Genomic DNA, 21,487 nt, shown 5'->3' on the forward strand with positions numbered 1-21,487 from the left:
TTTATGTGTTTCAGGCTAGAATACTACATAAATGATATTGGCACATGTTGTCGATTTGCTTCCTTACTGGTGGTGTTAACTTTGGTCTTTTCTTTAAGATCGTGTCCATTTTCCCCTTAGTCATTAATAGATAATCAGTGGGGAGGTACTTTGAGACAGTGTAAGTAACCTGCCTCACCAATCTTATGCCCAATAATTTTAACATCTGATAATTCTTGCCCGAAAAAAAATGTTATGATGATGGTTGAAGAAATGGTGATTTCTAACTCTCTCATTCCTTCCATATTTACCAGTTGGCATTCTATTCTTAGGGAGAGATTTCCCTTTTTATTTGTTTGCTTATAATTAATATGGACTGATGGGTTCATACTTTGTTCAATTACTGTCATTATTCATTTTAATTCATCTTTTAAAACATACCACTTATGAATATGTCTTACTTCATAGGAAGAAAAAAACAACTTAGCATTCTTCTTATCTGGTTTAGGGAGAGGAAAAGCACAATCCAAGGGTAGGCTTTAGCAAACTGCATAGAGTATGATGCATTTTTTCCTCGTCTTTTATTTTATTTTTCATATTTAATAGTTCATTAACATGTAACAATTAAGTCCCAAGGACTTGTGGGACCTTAGTCTTAACTAGACCCTAATGATGGGCCTTAAACCAATGACCATATTTGCATTCTCGATTGGCAGTAAGTAAAAGTTAATTTGATGCTTTGCATGCAAACCTTTTTCCAAAATGGCAAAATATACGTTTGGAAGGTAATCTTTTGTCCAAATGTTTAGTCACACAGATCAAGCTGCTCCATTCAGGGACCAATTTCATTTTTATTATCATAATTATTTTTGGTATACCCTGCCTTGTTCTAAAAAGGACTTTTGCAAGAGCAAAACTGCTAACTTACATACTAGTTTATACGTTCCCCATACATTTTCTTGCTGTTATGTAAATAGCAACTCAGTTTCTTAATGTGTTACCAAAAAAAAAAATTATAACTGCTTCTAAATTGCACTGATGTATTGTAGAATTGAGCTGAATATCTTTGTAGGCTGAGCATAATTATCTTCCTGCCAGGAACAAATAAGTTATACAGCTCCAGAGAAATAAATATGCATATGAATTTATGTGGATGGATAAATCCTTATAAACTTTAGCTCTTTATAACACAATGAGAGAAGAAGAAATGTACTTGGTGAGTCTAATGAATAAACTGGGATCATTATAGTGTCTATCATGCATTTCCCCCACAAACTTGCATTTTACTGCATACAAATCAGGGCAGAACATTTCAAAGGACTTTGTATAGTGAATGAACCAACTTTAGCCTGAACTATGTAAGAATAAGCCACCTAAAATCTTGAAGATTTTTAGACAAGATTTTATATATATATAAAATTATGTACACACATACATAATACATATAGAGATCAAATGAAGATACAAAATGAAAACTGCAAGTGAAGAATTCGAAAGTACCTATGAACTTTTGTTTACTTTGCTTAAATCTTTACCTCTTCAAAGATTTCCAACAGAGAAAGTTTGCAAACAGTACCACCAGGTATAGACCAATTTAAAAAAAAAAAAAAAAGGATCCCAAACTACACTAGGTAATTGCAGCAAGATTAGTGTAAACCAAATGCATTTATTATTTGCAATGTAATCCAATATACTAAGAGATGGCATGTGCTTTATTTTAATTAGCTGTTTCTTTTATGAGGTTGCTTGCTCCTACTGTCTTGATAAGAAAAAATTGTAGTCATTGCTCAAAATGCTTGTAGCAAATCTAGTTTTAAATTGAAACAATTTATTCTGAAAGGAGTCTACTTTACTCTACTACTGTGGCAATAATCAATGTGTTTTCCCTTAGCCCATACTGGAGCTTTCCAAGGACTATTGTTAATTGCCTGTAACGAAATGACTGCTGGTGCCCTTAAATGTAACTCTTTGACACTTGTTCATTTGTTGTGTTTAACCAAATGCCAGTTTTCCTTAGGTTCTGCCTAGTGATTTTGCTTTACAATTTTCAATATTTAGTCTCAGTCCCTTAAAGGGGGCAGAGTCTATCATTTTAACAAAATAACACAAAGGCTAAACAGATTTTAAAAGGTCTGTACTTTCTTTTTCCGTCCTCAGATGTTGAATTGTGCTGAAATGGAATCTTTTTATTTTTTAAATGCTGCCACTCCAGGCAACTTGAACTAGAGCTGAAAAGCAGATCCCATTTCAAACAGAAAATGACATTTGCTGGGGTAGCACCATCCACATTGTAATGTAAAGATTAAATGCAGCAGTGGGCCCAAATACTTTCTTTCAACTTTGACAGAATTTAACCCCTAGTAGTTTTGTCCTCGCCCAAGGAATAAGTAATAATAGGTAGCACTCATATTAATGAATGTGTTTCCGGCTAGGAGCAAAAGAATGTGGAGATTAAATCTAATGCACCATTTTTTTGTGGGGAGTGGTTCACATGCTATATAAACCAACGTGACTTACTTAATTCAAATGGGAAAAAAAAATTTAACCTGCACAAATTTATAGTATGTAGGCATGTATATTACATTCTTGCATTCAAAATAAGGTAGTAACTAAGGAGCAGGCACTGGTGCGTGCACTGCGAGGAAAGACACCTTTATTTCCTGTCCTCCTTTTAAGGATGTTATAAGAACACCATGCTTCTGTGTGTGATAGTTCAGAAATATCTAGGGTAAAATTTGAGAAACTCTCAGGATAAATTAGCTTCTTGTAAATGCTGGTTTTTTGGACCAGTTTTTGGTATTTCTATTATTAATAAATGACTGTCTGGTTCAGAAGAATTATTCTTGCTTATTGCTCATTCTCTAGGTATATATAACTTTTTATATGTTTGTATCTTAAAGGAGTTATTCAAGTGTCACAGGACTGTTTCTGTAATTGCTAAGCTACCTAAACCCTGCTCTCTTTTTTTTTTATTGCACTTCAGACAATACTATTGATTGGCTAAGTAAATAGAGTATTGTAGGTAGTCTATATAATTTTTTGAATGACTCCTGACATCTAGCAATGGGAATAACTCACATTTTGGCACTTCTTTAAAAATAAAAAGAATGTACTTTCATATTTTTTTCCTCTAATTTATACATATTCAATTTTTTAAAACTTATTTAAAAAGTATATGGAAACCAGTATTATAAATGCCATCTGGAGAAAATGAAAATTCTGTTTATTGGTTTGACAGGATTATGTTTCAGGCATAGTTTTTTTTTTTAAGTTTCTTATTATTTTTAGTTGACATATAATAATTGTATGTATTTATGGGATACAATGTGATTTTTTTATTGGTTATGAATATTTATGAGCTACAAAGCTGATTGTCACCCCTTGTGCCTATGATGTGAGGGCCAGATTCATACTGGCAGCATACCCATTACCACAAGTTGCATTTGTAACCCGTGTCCCCCACCCAATTATCCCCAACCTCCCTCTCCCTCCCCCTTTCCTCCCGACTCCACTTTGTAGCCCAAGGAATGTTCTCTCCTTCTGCAAGACCAATGCACCACTGTGGTCTTTCTTTCCTTCCTTCTTTCTCTCTTTGCTCCCACATATGAGTGAGCACATGTGGTATTTATCCCTCTGTGCTTTGCTTATTTCACTCAACATAAGTTTCTCCAGGCTCATCCATGTTGCTGCAAATGGCAGGATTTCACTCTTTTTTATGCTTGAATAGTACTCCATTATGTATAGATACCATATTTTCTCTATCCAATCACCTGTTGACGGACACTTAAGCTGAGTCAATATCTTGCTTATTATGGATAGTGCTGCAATTAACATGAGAGTTCAGGTATCCCTTTGACATGCTGACTTTCTTTCCTTTGGATATGGACCCAGTAGTGCGATTGCTGGATCTGGATTATATAGTAGTTCTGTTTTTAGTCTTTTGAGGAACCTCCGTTCTGTTTCCATAACGACTGTACTAATTTACATTCCCACCAACAGTGAAGAGAGAGGAGTTCCTTTTCCTCTGCATCCTCTCCAGCATTTGTTATTTTTTGCCTTTTTGATAATATTAGGCATAGTTTTTGATTGTTTTCAATGCTACTTGACTAGATATGGGCACTTAAAACGTACTACATGCCCAGGCCTGGAGCCAGGACTCCAAATGCAAAGGGTGTGCTTAGAGACACCATAGAAGAATTATTCCCTGCCTGGGCAGTTATCTACAGCAGGGCAGCTGTCCTGATTCTCAGCTTTCTTTAAAGCATTTCTCCACATAGGCCTTGGCTTTGAACTTATAATGGCTTTTTGTAAAATATCAAATTTTTAAATAATTGTAATATGATTAACATGAGATAAAATGTGTAGATCTTAAGCATTCAGCTCAATGAGTTTTGACAAATGCATACCCTTGTATATCCACATATAAAACAAGATACAGAATATTTCCTTTATCACAAAAAGTTCCCTCTTGTATCTTTCCAATAAATTTTCCCTTCATCCATCTCCAAAGCATCCATTTTCTTATTTCTGTCACTATGGATTATTTTGGTCTGTTCTTGTATTTAATTTAAAGAGAATCATATAGTAGGTATTACTTTGGATCTGGCTTTCTTCGCCTGACATAGCTGTGTGAGATTCATGTGTGTCGTGTATATCAGTAGTTTATTCTTTTTATTGCTGAGTATATTCTATTGTATGGATATACAATAGTTTGTTCATCATCTCCTGTTAATGGACACTTGGGTTGTTTCCAGTTGTGGCTACTATGACTAAGACTACTCTGAACATTCTCATACAAGTCTTCTTGCAGATATCTGCTTATATTTCTCTTGGGTAAATTCCTAGGAGTGGAATTGCTATTCATAGGGTGCATTCATATTTAACTATATTAGAAACTATTGCCAATTTCTTAATGTAGTGGTACCATTGGGTATTCTCACTAGCAATGTTTGGGAGTGGAAGTTAAGTGTCTTTAATTATTTTTCCATTTATTTTATGTAAGAAATTTTAGAGTGGTAAATTCCAAGTGTTTAATATACTAAATTAGACAAAGAATAAGTTTTTCTTATTCAAAATATTTTAACATTTATTTGTACATATTTGTGGAGAACAGTATGTTGTTTCAATACATGCATTATTGCACAATGATTCACTTAGAGTAGATAGCATAGCTTTGTACCCATTAGTCCACCACTTCTCCTCCCCCACCCCCAGTCCCCTGGTAAATATTATTCTACTCTCTAATTCTATGAAAACCACTTTTTTTTTTTAGATTCCACATATGAGTAATATCATGCAGTATTTGTCTGTTGCTGCGAAGGATAGGATATCAATATTTTTCTTTTACAGCTGAATAGTATTCTATTATATACACCACAGTTTTTTTATCCATTCATCCATTGATGAACGTTTAGGCTGATTCCATCTCTTTGCTGTTGTGAATACTGCTGCGATGAACATGGGAGTGCAAGTGTCTTTTTGATATATTTATTTCATTTCCCTTGGGTATACCCAGTAGTGAGATAGCTGGGTCATAAGGTGGGTCTATTTTTAGTTCTCTGAGGAATCTCCTTGCTGTTTTCCATAGTGGCTGTATCAAAACAGAATAAATCTTTAAAGAAGCCGTAGTCTGAATGCTTTATCTCTCCCATCATATCCAGTGTATTTTAAACCAGATTTTTCTGGTATATAAATCAACCTATGGGTGTAGGTTACAGTTTTAGGCAGATTTCTTTGTGTTGTGAAATTTAACTTGTATCTTAAGAGAACAAGACCCAATTCACCCCACAGTATTATCTACCCACTTATCTTTTCTGTTCACATAATAGAGGGAATACATTATACTGAAAACCATCTTGTATTTCATTCCTGGTACTTTTGTAGCACTCTCTTGTGTGCTTCCTCACAAGGTCAGCAGATAAAGCTAGTGGAGGTATTTTTCAATATTTCACACTTCGTATTAATTTACTTAGACTCTAAATGATTTAATATCTTACTTTATTTTTTCTTTCTTAAATTCATAAAGTCCAATCATTTTAATAAGATTTTCTTCTATTTTCCATTTAATTTTAATAAGTGCAGAAAATGCACTTGATTAAACAGTAGTTATATGTGTTTTTTTAATTAAACTGTTGAATTAGGAATGAAGTACTAGATAATGAGAAACCTGACTGAGATTTTTTTCTGTAATTATTAAAGGAAAAGTGACATCACGTACACACACACACACACACACACACACAATGCTCTTGTGAAAAAATGATGGCCACGCTTTTCAGATTATTTATTACTGATACTGCACTGCTCTCATCATTATATCACCCCATTTATGAGAACTCAGGAATGATCTTCTAATCCAAGAGTACTTGTCACTGCAAACCCATGGATTATTTTAAAGTTTTCATTCTGAACTGACATTGACTATATCTTGAAATTAGGTAACTTGTGGTGGATTCTAAATTACAGAATCAAAAACACCATTATTTTATTTTATTTTAGGAGCAGAATTTAGTTCTTATTGCAAGCAAACTCAAATGTAACATTCCGGATTTAAGAGCCCATGTCATAAACAGATAGGATACCAGTGTTGTCTCAACTAAAACTGTGGTTAAAATACCAAATTTTTATAAAACACTTTGATCAACTATTTTCTGATGTGGATCACTTAACAGAGGTTGAAAATGTTTATGGGCTCAGTCCCCACTTGGATCAGTAGATTTGGTTCTATTTCGATAGATTCACATGCAAGGATAAATGAGAAAAAGCAGGAACTGTCTTCTTGTTGCTCCATTCTAGTAGTAGGAGGAGGAGGAGGAGGAGGAGGAGGAGCAGCAGTAGTAGTAGTAGTAGCAGCAGCAGCAGCAGTAGCAGTAGTAGTAGGAGGAGGAGGAGCAGCAGCAGCAGCAGCAGCAGCAGTAGTAGCAGTAGCAGTAGCAGTAGTAGTAGTAGTAGTAGTAGTAGTAGCAGCAGCAGCAGCAGTAGTAGTAGCAGTAGTAGCAGTAGCAGTAGTAGTAGCAGCAGCAGCAGCTGAAGGAAGTGTTTTTCTTTTTTCTTTTCAAGCTAGCCGCAGTATAGGGAAAATACAGCCAAAAAGTCAAGTTAAGAAACAAGGGGAACAGAGTCAAACAGGATATCTGTGGTTATGCACCTGGGCCCCGGCCCGAGGCAAAGGGCGGATAGTTCCCAGAAATAGACAAGTCAGTTAAAGTTTCAAGAGTGCCCCTCAGCTGTTTCAAGGACTCCCACTTGACCGAAGTTCACCCCTGGCTTGATTTAAACTAACCAATTACCTTGCTTCTCGCTTCTGTACCCGCGCTTTTTGCTATAAAATGAGCCCAGAAATTCCACTCGGCGCGCCAGTCTTCTGAAAGACTGAGTCGCCCGGGTACCCGTGTGATCAATAAACCTCTTGCTATTTGCATCCGTCCTCGTGGTCTCGCTGTTCCTTGGGAGGGTCTCCAGACCGACTGACCGCCTACTCCAGGGGTCTCTCACAGCAGTAGTAGCAGTAGCAGCAGCAGCAGCAGTAGTAGTAGCAGCAGCAGTAGTAGTAGGAGGAGGAGGAGGAGGAGGAGGAGCAGCAGCAGCAGCAGCAGCAGCAGCAGCAGTAGTAGCAGTAGCAGTAGCAGTAGTAGTAGTAGTAGTAGTAGTAGCAGCAGCAGCAGCAGTAGTAGCAGTAGCAGTAGCAGCAGCAGCAGCAGCAGCAGTAGTAGCAGTAGCAGTAGTAGTAGTAGTAGTAGTAGCAGCAGCAGCAGCAGCAGCAGTAGTAGCAGTAGTAGTAGTAGTAGTAGCAGCAGCAGCAGCAGTAGTAGTAGCAGTAGCAGTAGTAGTAGTAGTAGCAGCAGCAGCAGCAGCAGCAGCAGCAGCAGTAGTAGCAGTAGCAGTAGTAGTAGCAGTAGCAGTAGTAGTAGTAGCAGCAGCAGCAGCAGCAGCAGCAGCAGTAGCAGTAGTAGTAGTAGTAGCAGCAGCAGCAGCAGTAGTAGTAGTTATTTTGTATCCATTAACCAACCTCTCACTATCCCTCCTCCCCCATTACCCTTCCCAGCCTCTGTTAACCACCATTCTGCTCTCTACCTCTATGTGATCAATTTTCTTAGCTTCCACATATGAGTGAGAACATGCAGTATTTTTCTGTTCTTGGATTATTTCATTTAACATAATGTCCTCCAGGCTCATCTATGTTGCCACAAATGACAGGATTTCATTCTTTTTTATGACTGAGTAGTATTCCATTGAAAAAGCCATTATTCTAGAGCTTTAATTTCAGGAATATTTATATATAATGGTAATTAAGGAAACTAGTACTTTTCAAAGTAGTTGTCAACTGCAGGGAACAATGGCTACTTATTAGTAGCAACATTTGGACTATGATGATCAAGGACGACATGCATACACAGGTACTCAGTTAAAGTGAGTTTCAAAATCTGTGCATGCTGGCTTACTATTTAAATGCCAGAAACCTTAATTTTGTTACAATGTCCATACGTGCTTAAGGAGAAAAAAAGTAAATATTTTATCCTCAAATTTGCCTGATAATTTTTAATGTAATATAGACATTCAATAAAAAAAGAGAATTTTTATACAGTGAGTGTCAAAAAAATTCCTCTTTTGGATAGAAAGTAGTAACATGCCTAGTAAAAGGGGAAGGAAAGAAAAAGGAGAAAACATTTTAAATAGCTTAATGAAAGGAAAATACTACCAACATATTTTGTTGTGATATCCACTAGGAAGCCTACTTCTCAAGCCCAAGTAAGCATTCAGCCTCCAAGACTATGGTAAAGTACCTTGACACCACTCTGTTCAGAAAGATATAATGCAGGAGCCATTGCTCCTGGCAGGAGTCAACAGACAGCAGCATTCATTAGGTAGTCCTCCCACTCTCTACGCAACAGTCTGTAGTGCCCTCCAGGGACTGTGCTGTCTGACCCCCTCACCTCCCTTCAGCCCAACCCCCAGGTGACAGCTTAGGTGAGAGGGATCAAGATTCACATTGGGTGAGTTCAGAAGCCATCCTGGTTTAAAAGCTTCCTATCCACAGGAACTAATATTTCTTTTGTCAACCCCATAAGCATAGTTTGCAGGATCTCCACAAGGGATATGTTTATATATGAGTTACTGCACTTAGACAAACCCAATATTATAGTTTCCAATCAGGTATTTATACTTCTCTCAGTCCAAATGAAATCTCCTAACCAAGGTTCATTTTTACCATAAGCAGTGTTGCTTAGCAACATAGTTACCACATACTACCTTATCTGGTTACTAAGGAAACAGAGCTACAAAGTTATCAAAAGGTCAAATTCTCGAGCAAGAAGGGTAGGGGTTATGTTAACCCATTACCCACATCTGGTCTTATCCAGAGAAATGTAGAATTAAATTGAATTTACGATTTTAGATGTGGATATTGTATAATTCCCTGTTGTGATTTTTTTTTTTCTTTTCTAGAGCTAATGTACACAGTCGAACTTGCTGGAGGGCTTGGTGCTATCCTCTTGCTGCTTGTTTGTTTGGTGACCATCTACAAGTGTTACAAGATAGAAATCATGCTCTTCTACAGGAATCATTTTGGAGCTGAGGAGCTGGATGGAGGTAAGATGAGTTCTCCCTTTCATTGTTCTTTCTGAATATTCTTATTTATTTCCTGTCTTTGCTTTATTGAGGGGAAAGAAAAGTTACCTGCATAACCACTGGTAGCACCTCTAATAATTTTTCAATATTCAGTTTGTAAATTCATTTTTTGGCCAGAAATATATACGTGATGCTTCGGAACCAATAGGTATTTTCCTCTGAAGGGTACAGAAAACACCTATCCTTTTTAGAATTGTATTCCAAACAGCACTCACAAATTACAAACATGGATTGCAATGCCATCGGTATTTATTTTCTCTCACCTTGTAATCAGTACTGAAAGGCTAGCTTTCCTCTTCTATAGGTGAGGAGTGTCTCATTTAATTTTGTTCTCTAGCCCAGTAGTTTGAAGTGAATCTCAATTTGTTCCTGTTTAAACTGATCAGTTATAATAAACTATACTGAATATGTTTGAATTCACCCAGCAGTCTTTTCAATCTTGTTTATTTAGCTATATTTAGATAGGCTAATTTTTATTCCAAGTGTGGACCAACAGATAGAAAAGTGTATAAGCACATTGTTTTCACAATAATACATCTAATATTTTCATTCACACTGGACAAGTAAATATTGTTTAAACAGAAATCATAATGATTATTTACTTGTGGTCAGCCATGAATATGTATACAATCTAAGAGGAATTTGAGGTCCTTAAAACTGAGTTCCCTAAACTGCCCATTAGAGGATTTAAATTTCTTCCTTTTTGTTCATTGGAAAAAGATCACAAACACAAGATAAACTTGCAATATCAGAAGCATATGCAAACTGACAATGAATAGTTAAGATAGATGATAAAGGTTTCTATAAAGGATATCTATAAACTTTCTTTTCACTGACTGTCACTTTTGCACTAAATCATACAAAGCAAAATAAAGCAATTCCCCACGTTGCCAAATTTCCAGCGTCCTCTGAAATAAATCCACAGGCAGAACTGTAGGTTGTCAGACTTGTGAAGAGAAGCAGTTCATTCACCCTGCCCAACACTCCTCATTTACCCTTCTCCCCTTCCCATTAGGGTGAAGTCTGAGCTGCAGCAAAACTATTTGTTTTAGTTTTTAAGTGCCAATTTACCCATTTGTTCTTTGTTTCTAATTTTCTTGCCTATTCATACAAATTATTAGTATTTATTTTTTGCTACTGCTTCAAAGAGATGAGAAAATTGTCAATGTCAGAGCTGTTGTTGAATGAATACCAAGCAGAGTGCTAGGCATTCTTAAAATCAGTCTTGCTAAGCCTCACAAAAATTCTGAGGTCAATATGATAATCTCCATGTTACTGATAAGGCAACTGAGGATCCCAGAGATTAAATAGCTTACTCAAGAAGATAACACAAATATTATTGTAAGTGTCCTAGACTGAATTTGAAAATAAGTCTATTTCGAAAGACATTATTTTATTGAACACTGAGTCCCTGTTGGGAAAATAGAATAATTTAATCAGGCTCCCCTTGCCTTAGGTTAGGTAGGGGGTGGTGCAGCATTCTTTGTAAGCAAGTTGTGCATGGGTGGAGTTGGTGTGCCTGTGCGGCACTGCCATGGCTTTGCTGGCGACTGCCTCCGGCATCTGCTCTGTGCAGCCATGCTTTCCAACCTACAGCTTGCAAGGATCTGTTTGCCAGTTACCTAGTTCATAGACCTGCTTGTGAGGGGTCTGGCGACCCAGCCTGGCATGTGACGGGTCTGGTGACCCAGCCTGGCATGTGAAGGGTTTGTGACTGAAAGAAAGTGAGCCGAGACACTGGGTACTGATGAAGCTTTATTAAAAGAAAAGAATCTGCCAGGCTGCCCTCAAAATGGAGGACAGCACCAGGTGTAGGGTGGTAGAGCTTATATAGGGCGACAAGGGCTGGCTGATACAATCAAGGAGGGGCATTATGCTAATGTGGAAACTACAAGACCGGGGTGGAGAATTGCAGCCTTGCAGAAGCAAGAGTTTCTGTTTAAGTCACAAGGCTTCTCCTAAAGGGAAGGTGGGAGGGGTTTGGTGCTGGAGTGGAAGACAAGGCCGGCAGCTATTTTGTGCTTATTGTGTGCACAATGGTGCTGGTCACGTCCAAGATCCATCATTCCCACCTTTTAAGTATAGGGAGAAGGGAAAAGGGGTGAAGGTCTTGTTCTTCTGAAGCTACTTCCTGCTGGAGATGGGTGAAGATACAGAAAAAGTAAAAGATTTATGTTGGCAGGTAAAACAATTAGGCGGCAGGGTATTGGTTTCGTGTGGTGAGGCTGTATTCCTCAGGGGAAGGGTCGCTGATTCTGAGGGGCTGATATCCTCCTCGCAGGAATAATTCAGCAACCTTTTGGTTGGTGAAAGCCTGCACTCATTCCTGCAAGAAATTAGAGAAACACCAAAAGAGACAGGGACCAAAAAGTAGGATGAGGCAAAGTTAGGGGTCCTAGTAGGGGCATAAGCCGGAGTATCCAAGTGTTCAGTGACTGGGGCCACCCCCAAGGCGTGTTTGTGTTTTGTAACCCTTTGCATTGGCGATCAACGCTTGCCTTTAAATGGTTTAAGTTGTTTTGGATCACCCCGGACTCATTTACGTAGTAACAGCATTCCTCCCCCAAGAAGAGGCAGGTGCCTTCCTTCTCTGCTGTAAGGAAGTCAAGGGCCCAGCGGTTCTGTAAAGCAACTGTCGAGAGTGAGGTGACCTGTCACTGGACAGAGGAGATGCTGTCTATACTTAGTTCTTCTGAGAGTTTTTGATAGAATTGAGAGGCAGTAGCAAGGCCTGCTATGCCAGTCCCAGTTGCAGGAAGGATCCCTGCCCCAATTAGAAGGTATGATTTGTGCCCTACAGGAGCGGGGGCACTTCCTGAGGGGGAGGCCTAAGTTAGTTCCAGTCCCGTCTCCATCCCTCCATCTGTCTGGATTGTGATGGTGGAAGAGCCAAACAAATATGCAAGAAATCACATTAGGGGGCAGGCAACAGGATAACGTAGTTTTACATAGGAAATATTTTTCAGTTTTAGGGCATGGATGAGGAGGGTGTAAGTGAGTGGTAGCATTTGGTGTTAGTGAGGCAGAGTGTGGGCAGGCCTCACACAATGCTGACAGTCCCCGCTGAGGTGGGATTAGAGGAAAGTGAAGAGACGTTTGTGGAAACATTGCAGGCTGCATCGACAGGGAGGGGGGTGACCATGAAAAGTTTCTCGCATAGTGGGAGACAGATGAGTCACTTGGGGAGTAGTCTGATTCGTTGAAGACTGCATCGTCCCTGCGGACCTCGAACCTCCATGTTCCAGGTAAAGGGGAGCATTGAGACAGGAGGAAAATCACAGGAAGGATGCAAAGGGAAGCGGGCCTGCAAGAGTGAGAGGATAATCGCCAGGGGAAAGATCATCCTTCTTCTGGGATTGGGGGAAGAGCAAAGGTCCTGGAGATCTTGTTTTGTGGGTCCTAAAATGGACGAAGTATGAGGAGATGTTGGGTTGGGGTTTGAGCAGAGGGAACCCTCTGGTTTGGTGTTAACAGATTCTTTGGGTAAAGTCTCAGGTGCTCATTTTATCAAGGATAAGTGATACCAAGGGGCCTTTCCTAGTACTTTTACTACTGTGGGGATGGCGAGAAGTACTGTATAAGGCCCTTCCCAGCATGGTGAGAGAGGCTTTGGGATTCAGGCTTTAATATACACTTGCTGTCCCGGGCTCAGTTTAAAGTCTGGGGGGTGGTAGGGAAAGGATGAGGTAATAGAAGGTCGGCCTGTTCCTAAAGAAGATCCCTAGTGAGCGAAATCGTAGGGAGATACTGGCCTAAACTTGACGAGCTGGAAGAGAGAGGTGTGAGAGTGAAGGGCCTACCATACATAAGTTCGAGGGGTGCTGAGGCCTGTGGGTTTGCAGGGGGCAGCCCGCAGGCGAGTGAGTGACTGGTGGATAGGCCAAAACGAGGGATGATTTCTGAGGTGAGAGCTTGCGTTACTGCTGTAGCATCCTCTGAAGTGCAGGGAAAAGCCTCAAACCAATCCGAAAAGGTATCTACTAAGGTTAGAAGACAGCGTGTCCTTTTGTGTGGAGAGTAATATAGAGCTGAAGAAGGTGTAGTAGGAGTTCATAGCCTATATGAACCAAATTATGGAAACCTAAAAGAATTTGCTCAGCTTGTGTAGTAGGGAGGCCATAGTGACCGGAGAGAGTATACCAGTTGTCCTTCCTCTGTGCTCCCAGTTTTTGGAGGTGTTGTATTTCTTGCGGTGTATATTGGGGTAAGGGCATAGGGTCCATAAGAAGGACCTGAGCAGGAGAGGAAGGGTGGGGTCCTGGTGACTGAGCAGCCTGTTTTGCAGTTAGATCCACCAGTTTGTTTCCCTGGGCTATGGGGTCATTGGAGGCTTGGTGTCCTCTGCAGTGTATAACCCCAACCTCCTTTGGGAGTTGTGCAGCCTCAATAGTTAGTGTTATATTTACTACGGCATAACCCACCTGTGGGCAGGCGTGGAGGTGGTGCTCCTGTCTATGAACCATGTAATGGGATGCTGCGAGAGGTGTGGAAAGGAATTGAGAAAGAGGTCTAATGCCTCCATGCAATTGTGTTCTAAGGATCATGAGTGTTTGGGGATGAGAGTGCCTGGATTTTAAGGGAGGGCAAGGTTTAAAGGAGAACTGGGAGTTTTCAATGAAAGAAAAGTGAATAAGTTGTAGGCGAGAAAGGGAGAAAATTGACTTGGCCTTACGGCTGAGAAGATCTTGACTGTTTGTTGTCCAAAAGTTAGTTTAAGGGCCAGCATACTGAAAGAAAGTGAGCCGAGATGCCGGGTACTTCTTATGCACCGAAAGTGACGGGCAGCCTGGGGCTGACCTCAAAATGGGGGACAGCCCAGCAGATTCTTTTCCTTTAATAAAGCTTGAACAGTACCCGGCGTCCCAGCTCACTTTCTTTCAGTGACTCAGTCTGTAACGGGCTTGAGGGGTCTGTGAGCTCCAGACCCAGCCATAGCTCGACAACTGGCCCAGTCGGTGCAGGATTACCAGCAGGTAAAAGAGCTCGACAACTGGCATAGTCATGTAGCTTTACAGTCCCTATTATTTTTATTTTTTTTAAATGTCTGTTTAGTATAATCTAGTGATCTGCTATTGTTTGCACCATTAGCACAGTAGACAATATTTGAAAAAGCAGAAGATTACCTAAAGTCTCACTCTATCTATTAACCCTATTTTGAATATGGTTATTGTGTGTTCTGAATGATACCATTTTATCCAAACCATAGATTTCCAGTGCAGTTTTTATCTGTCAATTTTTGAATATAGAATATGGTGGAATATAATGGAAGGAGTATGAATCATATACAATTTAACTTCAGTTATTTGAAGGTTTTTTGGGGGGGTTCCTGCTAATTGTGAACACTTCAATCAGTTACTTGGGTAACCTTATTGCATTTCATTGCTATTCTGAAGCTGCTGGGTCCTCAGTTTTTCTAAAGTGGTTTAAGTAAGAAAGTAAAGCAAACACATACTAACAAATAGTATTCTAACAGATGACGAGATTCTCTCAGAAAACTCATTTAGTTAATAAATGGCTTAGGAATTGTTAGAACTCTGTCCCTAGAGCCATCTTGAATGTAATCAGGGATCTATTAGGACTTCCTTGAGATGCCACGGTGAATGCATTTGGCTCAAAGAAAACCAAGATGAAAAACTTAATTATCATCTGGGTAATGTTAATGTACAAGTGAAGTTAGTGTACAAAGACTGCCAAGGCAATGAGTGTTCAAATTATGGGAAGAAAATCTTACTACAAGTACAATCACATGCGTAACCTCCTTACATTAAAGCAGACCTATTCCTAATAAATGATGGTCAGGGGCCCACCATTAACTCCTCTCTCTTGCTGCATCTCACGTGACCCCCTAGAACTTCCAGAAACACTGTTTCATCAGAACCATATTTCAGTAATAATAGTAATAATGTAGCAAAGTTCAAAATCTATATCTTAACAAAAGTTAGATGTGCATACATGCAACTTTCTTTAATGTTCTAGTGTTCTAAAACCATTCAACTTGGCTCTCAAGTTCCCATTTCCACTGATGGCAAAAACTCATAACCTTGCCACTCCAAGATAACTCAGTCACTTCTGGTTTGGAATTCATCTTCTTTTGGGTTAACACTCAGTTGAAAATTAGAATCTACCACCTCCCCTCTCCTTCCTTTTTTCACCCAAGAAACCTGTTTCTAGGAAACTCATGTATAGTTTTTTGGTAAAGAAGAAGGGCATCTGTCCCATATGCCATCCCATTCCCACTTGAGCTACTACCACCTGGTCTTTGGACACACTGAGCTACTTTGAACACACTTGAGTGTTGGACACACTTGGTTATTCAAGGCCAAGATCCTTACTGTGGCCTCCAGTCACAAGCTTCACACACTTGTCCAGACTTTTCTCATTTGGAAATTTCAGACATTCTTACCTGTGTTTCTAGTACCATAAACTCTGCTATACTCATACCCACATCCCTATTTTAAAAAAAATCATCTCCTTCACCTATTGCCTCTATAACATGCAGGTCCCATGCTGGGTGCAAGAATTTTTTACAAAGTTTACCATTTCCCCGTATCTTTGTTTGAAAAAGGACATGAATCCTTACTCTTCTCAGATTCTGCCTCAAGCCTCAGGAGCTTCTGTTATTCCCTTCCCCTCCTTGGGATCCTGAGGCTTCTTTTGAAAAACACAAGTAGCCTCTAAACCTCGGTCACATCCCCTTAGATCTTTCTACACACACATTCTATTATGGTCGAATAATCATCTACTCTTCCAGTGGTGGAAAACTTCTCTGACATCATCAAAGCCCTATGATTCCTAGCTCTCCCTGAGTCTTTTCCTCTTTTTCTTAGATGGCTAAGAAAAACATCAAGCTTTTCAGATTCTTGTCTTGGCTTTTCAAAAAATATATTTTACATGTCAAAGCTGAGAAATGCCTTCTTTATTCTTGGCCACCATATTTAGCTCCCCTGAAAGGGAAATTCATAATATACTTTTGGAAGTAAAGAAAGGTAAAGAGTATGAAGAACAGGGAAAGAAAGTTTAGCTAATATTTTGAAGTAATGACTTGCTATGGCAATAGGCAACATTCATTGACCATTTATTGAATATTTGTTGAATATCAAGTGCTGTGTTGACTACTTACTTGACATTCAGAGACACACGACTGGAAGACAGAATTTAAACCCAGGTCTAAATTTACTCCAGCTCCCAAAATTGCAGTCATTGTACCAGAGTGGGAAATTCTGTTTTTAAAAAATGCCTTCGTTTTGCCTGTCAGAGCAAGTCGAGGCTTCTTAGTTCAGAAAGCAGTTGCTGTTCAATAGTGGTCCAACTTACTTGTGCAGCATTGCCACACGCATGGAATCTAAACATGCAGAGTTCTAGTTAAAATGAAATGCTGGTCTTTGGACAAACACAGCTGTTGAGAACTGACCTAAGAATGTAATCATGCATAATTCTCAGGTTCTTTTGGATAAATGAAGTAACCATATTGGTTAGGGGTAGGAGAGGGTTATCTATTCCTCCACCACCTTGATTTCAAAATAAAATAAAAGAAAGTTTGAACAAATTCTGCCATATGTAATTTTATTAACAGACAGGCATATAAACCTAAAGAAGTTCCAACTTTGTGTGTGTGTGTGTCTGTGTGTGTGTGTGTGTGTGTGTGTGTGTGCGTGTGCGCTTGCTCCCAAAACAACTTTGCAAGAAATTTTCCCCTGAGGCAAATGTGACAATATTGCAGCAGTAGGATTGGGCTAAGAATATTCTTCATCAGGACACAAGACCATTTTAGAATTAAGCCTAGAAGAGCTTCCCCAAGAGGGCAGGCTACAGGCCCTACTAGATTCTTGCAAGGGGTACGGTGTGTGTCTAAATGGTAAGTAATCCATATGTCTGAAATAGCACTGATTTCACCATGGAGAAAATATTTGCAAGATTCATTATACTTAGTAAAAAGCCACTAATTTTAACAATGAAACCTGATTTCTAACATCCATTGTGCTAATTAATGAAGCATCTACTTTTGATCAGAAATAAGGATAGTTTAAGTGCTTGTAGTGGCTGCCTCTCGAGTGTTGCCTTATTTTTATTAAACACTAGCTGTCTATCCTGATAAGGGCAGCCTACTGTCTCTGAAGCAGAACTTATGCTATGCTGCACCATTTGTGCTGACATAATTAAAAAGAAAATACAGACACCATAATGACATCAGAATCCTTTGCTCCTCCATGTCCTTGTGTGGAGTGTCCCTTACAGTTTTGTTTAAAAGCTTGTAGCCCTGCTTTACATTTGCTTTTCTCAGGGTGCAAAGTGTTTTCTGTTGTTGTTTTTGTCCTTTACCCCCCAACTATGAGGTATGCGAGGTATGCTTACTCATAATGACATCAGGGCAAGCTTATAAGAACACAAAAATCACTAATATGATTCCTATTTTTAAAATTAAGGAAAAGATCTCCTAGTCTTACATTGGGAGTTGTTACAGATATTGGACAAAATGAGTTAGAGCAATCTTTTATAGACTCCACCTCCCACCTTTGGAAAACATGAACATCTGTTCCATTTCAGTCATAAGAGACAAACTGGCACCTATGCAATCTTAAGCCATAGAATTTATTGTTCTTTCTCCTTCAGTTGCAAGGTCACTATTCATAGATTCAGGAATTATTGTCCTCGCATCCATCAGTGAAACACAGTACCTCTGTAAATCATTTAGAAACTCTATAGGATTTTTTGCATATACAGGAACAATCTAAAATGAGTTTTTGAATTCCAGGAGAGTTGTGTAGTTGTTTTTGGCATATGACTTGCCCAAAGTCATAAACTGTTAAAGGTAAGAACCAAGCCTTCTTATTCAAAATCCTGTGCTCCCTTTACTACTCTTCCACTTATCCTCTTAAGACTTCCGACATTTAAGTTGCGTGCTACCCTTTTAAGGATACAAGGGAAGGAAATTAGTATCTATTGAATGACTTCTTTGGGACAGGTATTTTTCTATATGGTGGAGACTCATTTAGTAATAGACATATTCAAGAAGGTGCTGTTTTATAGATCAGGAAACATAGTCAATTGAGTTATATAAAAAGTTATGGTAGTCAGGATTTGAATTCAGCTGTTTTTGGGGGTTTTTTTCATGATATTGCACAATAAATATTTTAATTAGTGTCACATTTAAGAATTTGAGAGCTTATAGGTTCAAATAGTCCAGAAAAGTATCAAATGGTGAAACATGTAAACTTGAAGAATATTTTTAAAATTTCAGTGTAAAACTTAAGCAGCTTTATTTTAGAATACAATTGCCAGAGGTTACCATGACAGAATTGAAATGAAAAGTGAGATTTATTAAAACAACGACATTCAATAATCACAAAATCAAGTTATTAAGATTATATCTAATGTTTGTTAACTCAAAGATATATAATCAATCTCTTCAGGGTTTTTTATTTGAAAAAATATATCTTGGAAATGTGAGGAAGCATGAGGTAGCAAATCTGAGACATCTCAAGATGTCTATAAGAAATGTGGCTTAATTTTTGGAAATTCTTGTTTTTTCAAACTATATCAATGCTAATTTTAAATTATCACAGTTTTCTGTAGTAATATACCACACCTAAACATGCAAAATCTCATTTTGGTAACCCATCTGCTGAATGATGGCTTCTGTCGCTAGCCAATTTCACTTGTGTGACTTATAAATATTTGAGAATTAAAAAAAAGAAATGGCCAGCTGCCAATAATATCTGACAACTATTCAATAGGTGTTTAAAGGTTAAAAACTCCCAAAGACCCAGATGTCAATCTCAAACCATTTCTACTGTCAGTAAATCTCTTTCTTAGCCCAGATCCAATATAGCCACCACATTCATCTTGAAAGGGAATCTTCCATCTACATTTTCTTAAAAGCTGTATTACTCTACAAATTCCAAGGATCCCTTGGCTTCTCAATCCTCTTAAAAAGGCTAACATTCTCTCATGTGAAAGAGAAAGATGTGTTTATCACCTTTCCGAGCACTTTTTTTTATTATTTTTTGATCTATTTTCTCTTTTTTTATTTTAATATGTATTTGTACATATTTGTGGGGCACAGTGAATTGTTTCAATACATGCATATACTGTACAGTGGTACACTTAGGGTAGATAGCATAGTTTTGTACTCATTAGTCCAAACCTTTTTTTCATTCTTGATACACAGTTCCATTTTTTCCTTTATCCATCAAGATTTCTTAAAAATATTTTAAATCTATGTTTTTATTTCTTAACTTTGCAGAGTCCAAACTTCCCTTTTCTCCCTAAAAGATATGTTTATAAAACACCAAAGCAAGTAATTAATTCAATTTAAGGAGAAAAATCTGCCAAACCTGTTGCTTGACTTCAGGTAACAAAACAACTAGTTGATTGATTAGATCCTATTTTTTGTTTGTTTGTTTGTTCTTTGTTTCTTGATGGGGCATCTCAGCCAGAATCTCATGAAAGTTGTAAAAAGAATAACTTAAGGACTATCTTTGAGATTATAAAGAAGTATCACAAAGAGTGTGTACAGCCGCTGTTTTCCATCTCTGCAGTGAACAGAATTATAGTTGATGGCTTAACTTACAGAAGGAAAGAATTAGTGAATAAAGCTCAGAGTAAGAAATAGACTCTTATACCACCTGTGACTACTTTTAAGTTGTTTATAAACAAACATTGAATCTAAATTATCTTAGCCCTGTCCTTTAAAAAGGACATAACCAAAAAAAGGTTATAAAAATGGCAACTTTTTAAAAGTTTCATTAGTCACATGAATCTCATATACATTAAGATTTGTAAGTATATGTTCTTACAGATATCAAAAACTATCCAAGAGATATTACCCAAGATGCATATTCAGTTGGTACTTGGGAAAAGGAAGAAACCTTAGAATTCATATGATTTTGAGTAAGGAAACATTGCTGAATTTAATATGGTATCTGGCACTCTGTTTGCAGTCTGACAGCTTTTAAGACGGGTTTGGTTCTGGTGGTAAATAAATGCCTAACCCATTACAGCACTGACATAGACTCTGGGGAAAGAAAGAAATTAGATATCAATCAACTGCCCCATCGATTTGAAGATGGTGCTGAAGATGCTTACAAGGGGCTTTCTTTTTTTTTTTTTTTTTTTTTTTTTTTTTTGGTCATTTTTTTTTTCGTGACCGGCACTCAGCCAGTGAGTGCACCAGTCATTCTTATATAGGATCCGAACCCGCGGTGGGAGTGTTGCCGCGCTCCCAGCGCAGCACTCTACCAAGTGCGCCACGGGCTCGGCCCTACAAGGGGCTTTCTACCAACATAATCTTCCTGTGAACAACACCTTTTAAACTGGGAGATATTAACTTAAATGCTATAAATTTGTCCAGATGATATAAAGAGAAAGAAAACTGAATGAGGCCGTAGCACCAATTCCTGAAGTTTATCTGAGGTTAATATGGTAACTTCCTATATTACTCTAGGCAAGAATCAAGATCCCTTTTTGATAAAAATGTATATTTTCAGCTATTTTATTTGAAATGCATGCCCTCTAAGCATCAGGACCATTTATCATGGAGCCAAGGAGGGCAAGGTTTAGTTTTCATGGTGCTCTGGTCAATTACCTGGCAGCTGACTGCAGCTGCTTGATGTCATTGAGAGGTCCACATGCATATACCCTGTTCTAGACCAGAGTTCCTCAAAGTGTGACCCGTGGACCAGCAGCAGCATCTCCCTGGAGTTTGCTATAAATCCAGATTCTCAGTACTTACTCTAGACCTACTGAATGAGAAACTCACCTGGAGGTGGGGCCCAGCGGTCGTTTTAACAAGACCTCCAAACAGTTATCATCATGGTCAAGTCTGAAAATCACTTTCCAAGAGGCATTTACATGGACATATAAGGTCTTCTCTTGAATCACA

At 38.5% G+C, this 21,487-nt stretch overlaps 1 protein-coding gene across 1 annotated transcript in view; it reads left to right on the forward strand.

Moving 5' to 3' along the window:
* IL1RAPL1 (interleukin 1 receptor accessory protein like 1) overlaps positions 1-21,487 on the forward strand; it is a 633,102-nt gene that overhangs the window by 606,434 nt on the left and 5,181 nt on the right. The window contains exon 8 of the mRNA XM_063084555.1: positions 9,424-9,567. Within this exon, the coding sequence (XP_062940625.1) occupies positions 9,424-9,567 (144 nt within the window). The remainder of the gene's footprint in view (positions 1-9,423; positions 9,568-21,487) is intronic.

The sequence above is a fragment of the Cynocephalus volans genome, chromosome X, assembly GCF_027409185.1.
Source record: "Cynocephalus volans isolate mCynVol1 chromosome X, mCynVol1.pri, whole genome shotgun sequence".
In the NCBI taxonomy this organism is placed as follows: domain Eukaryota; kingdom Metazoa; phylum Chordata; class Mammalia; order Dermoptera; family Cynocephalidae; genus Cynocephalus; species Cynocephalus volans.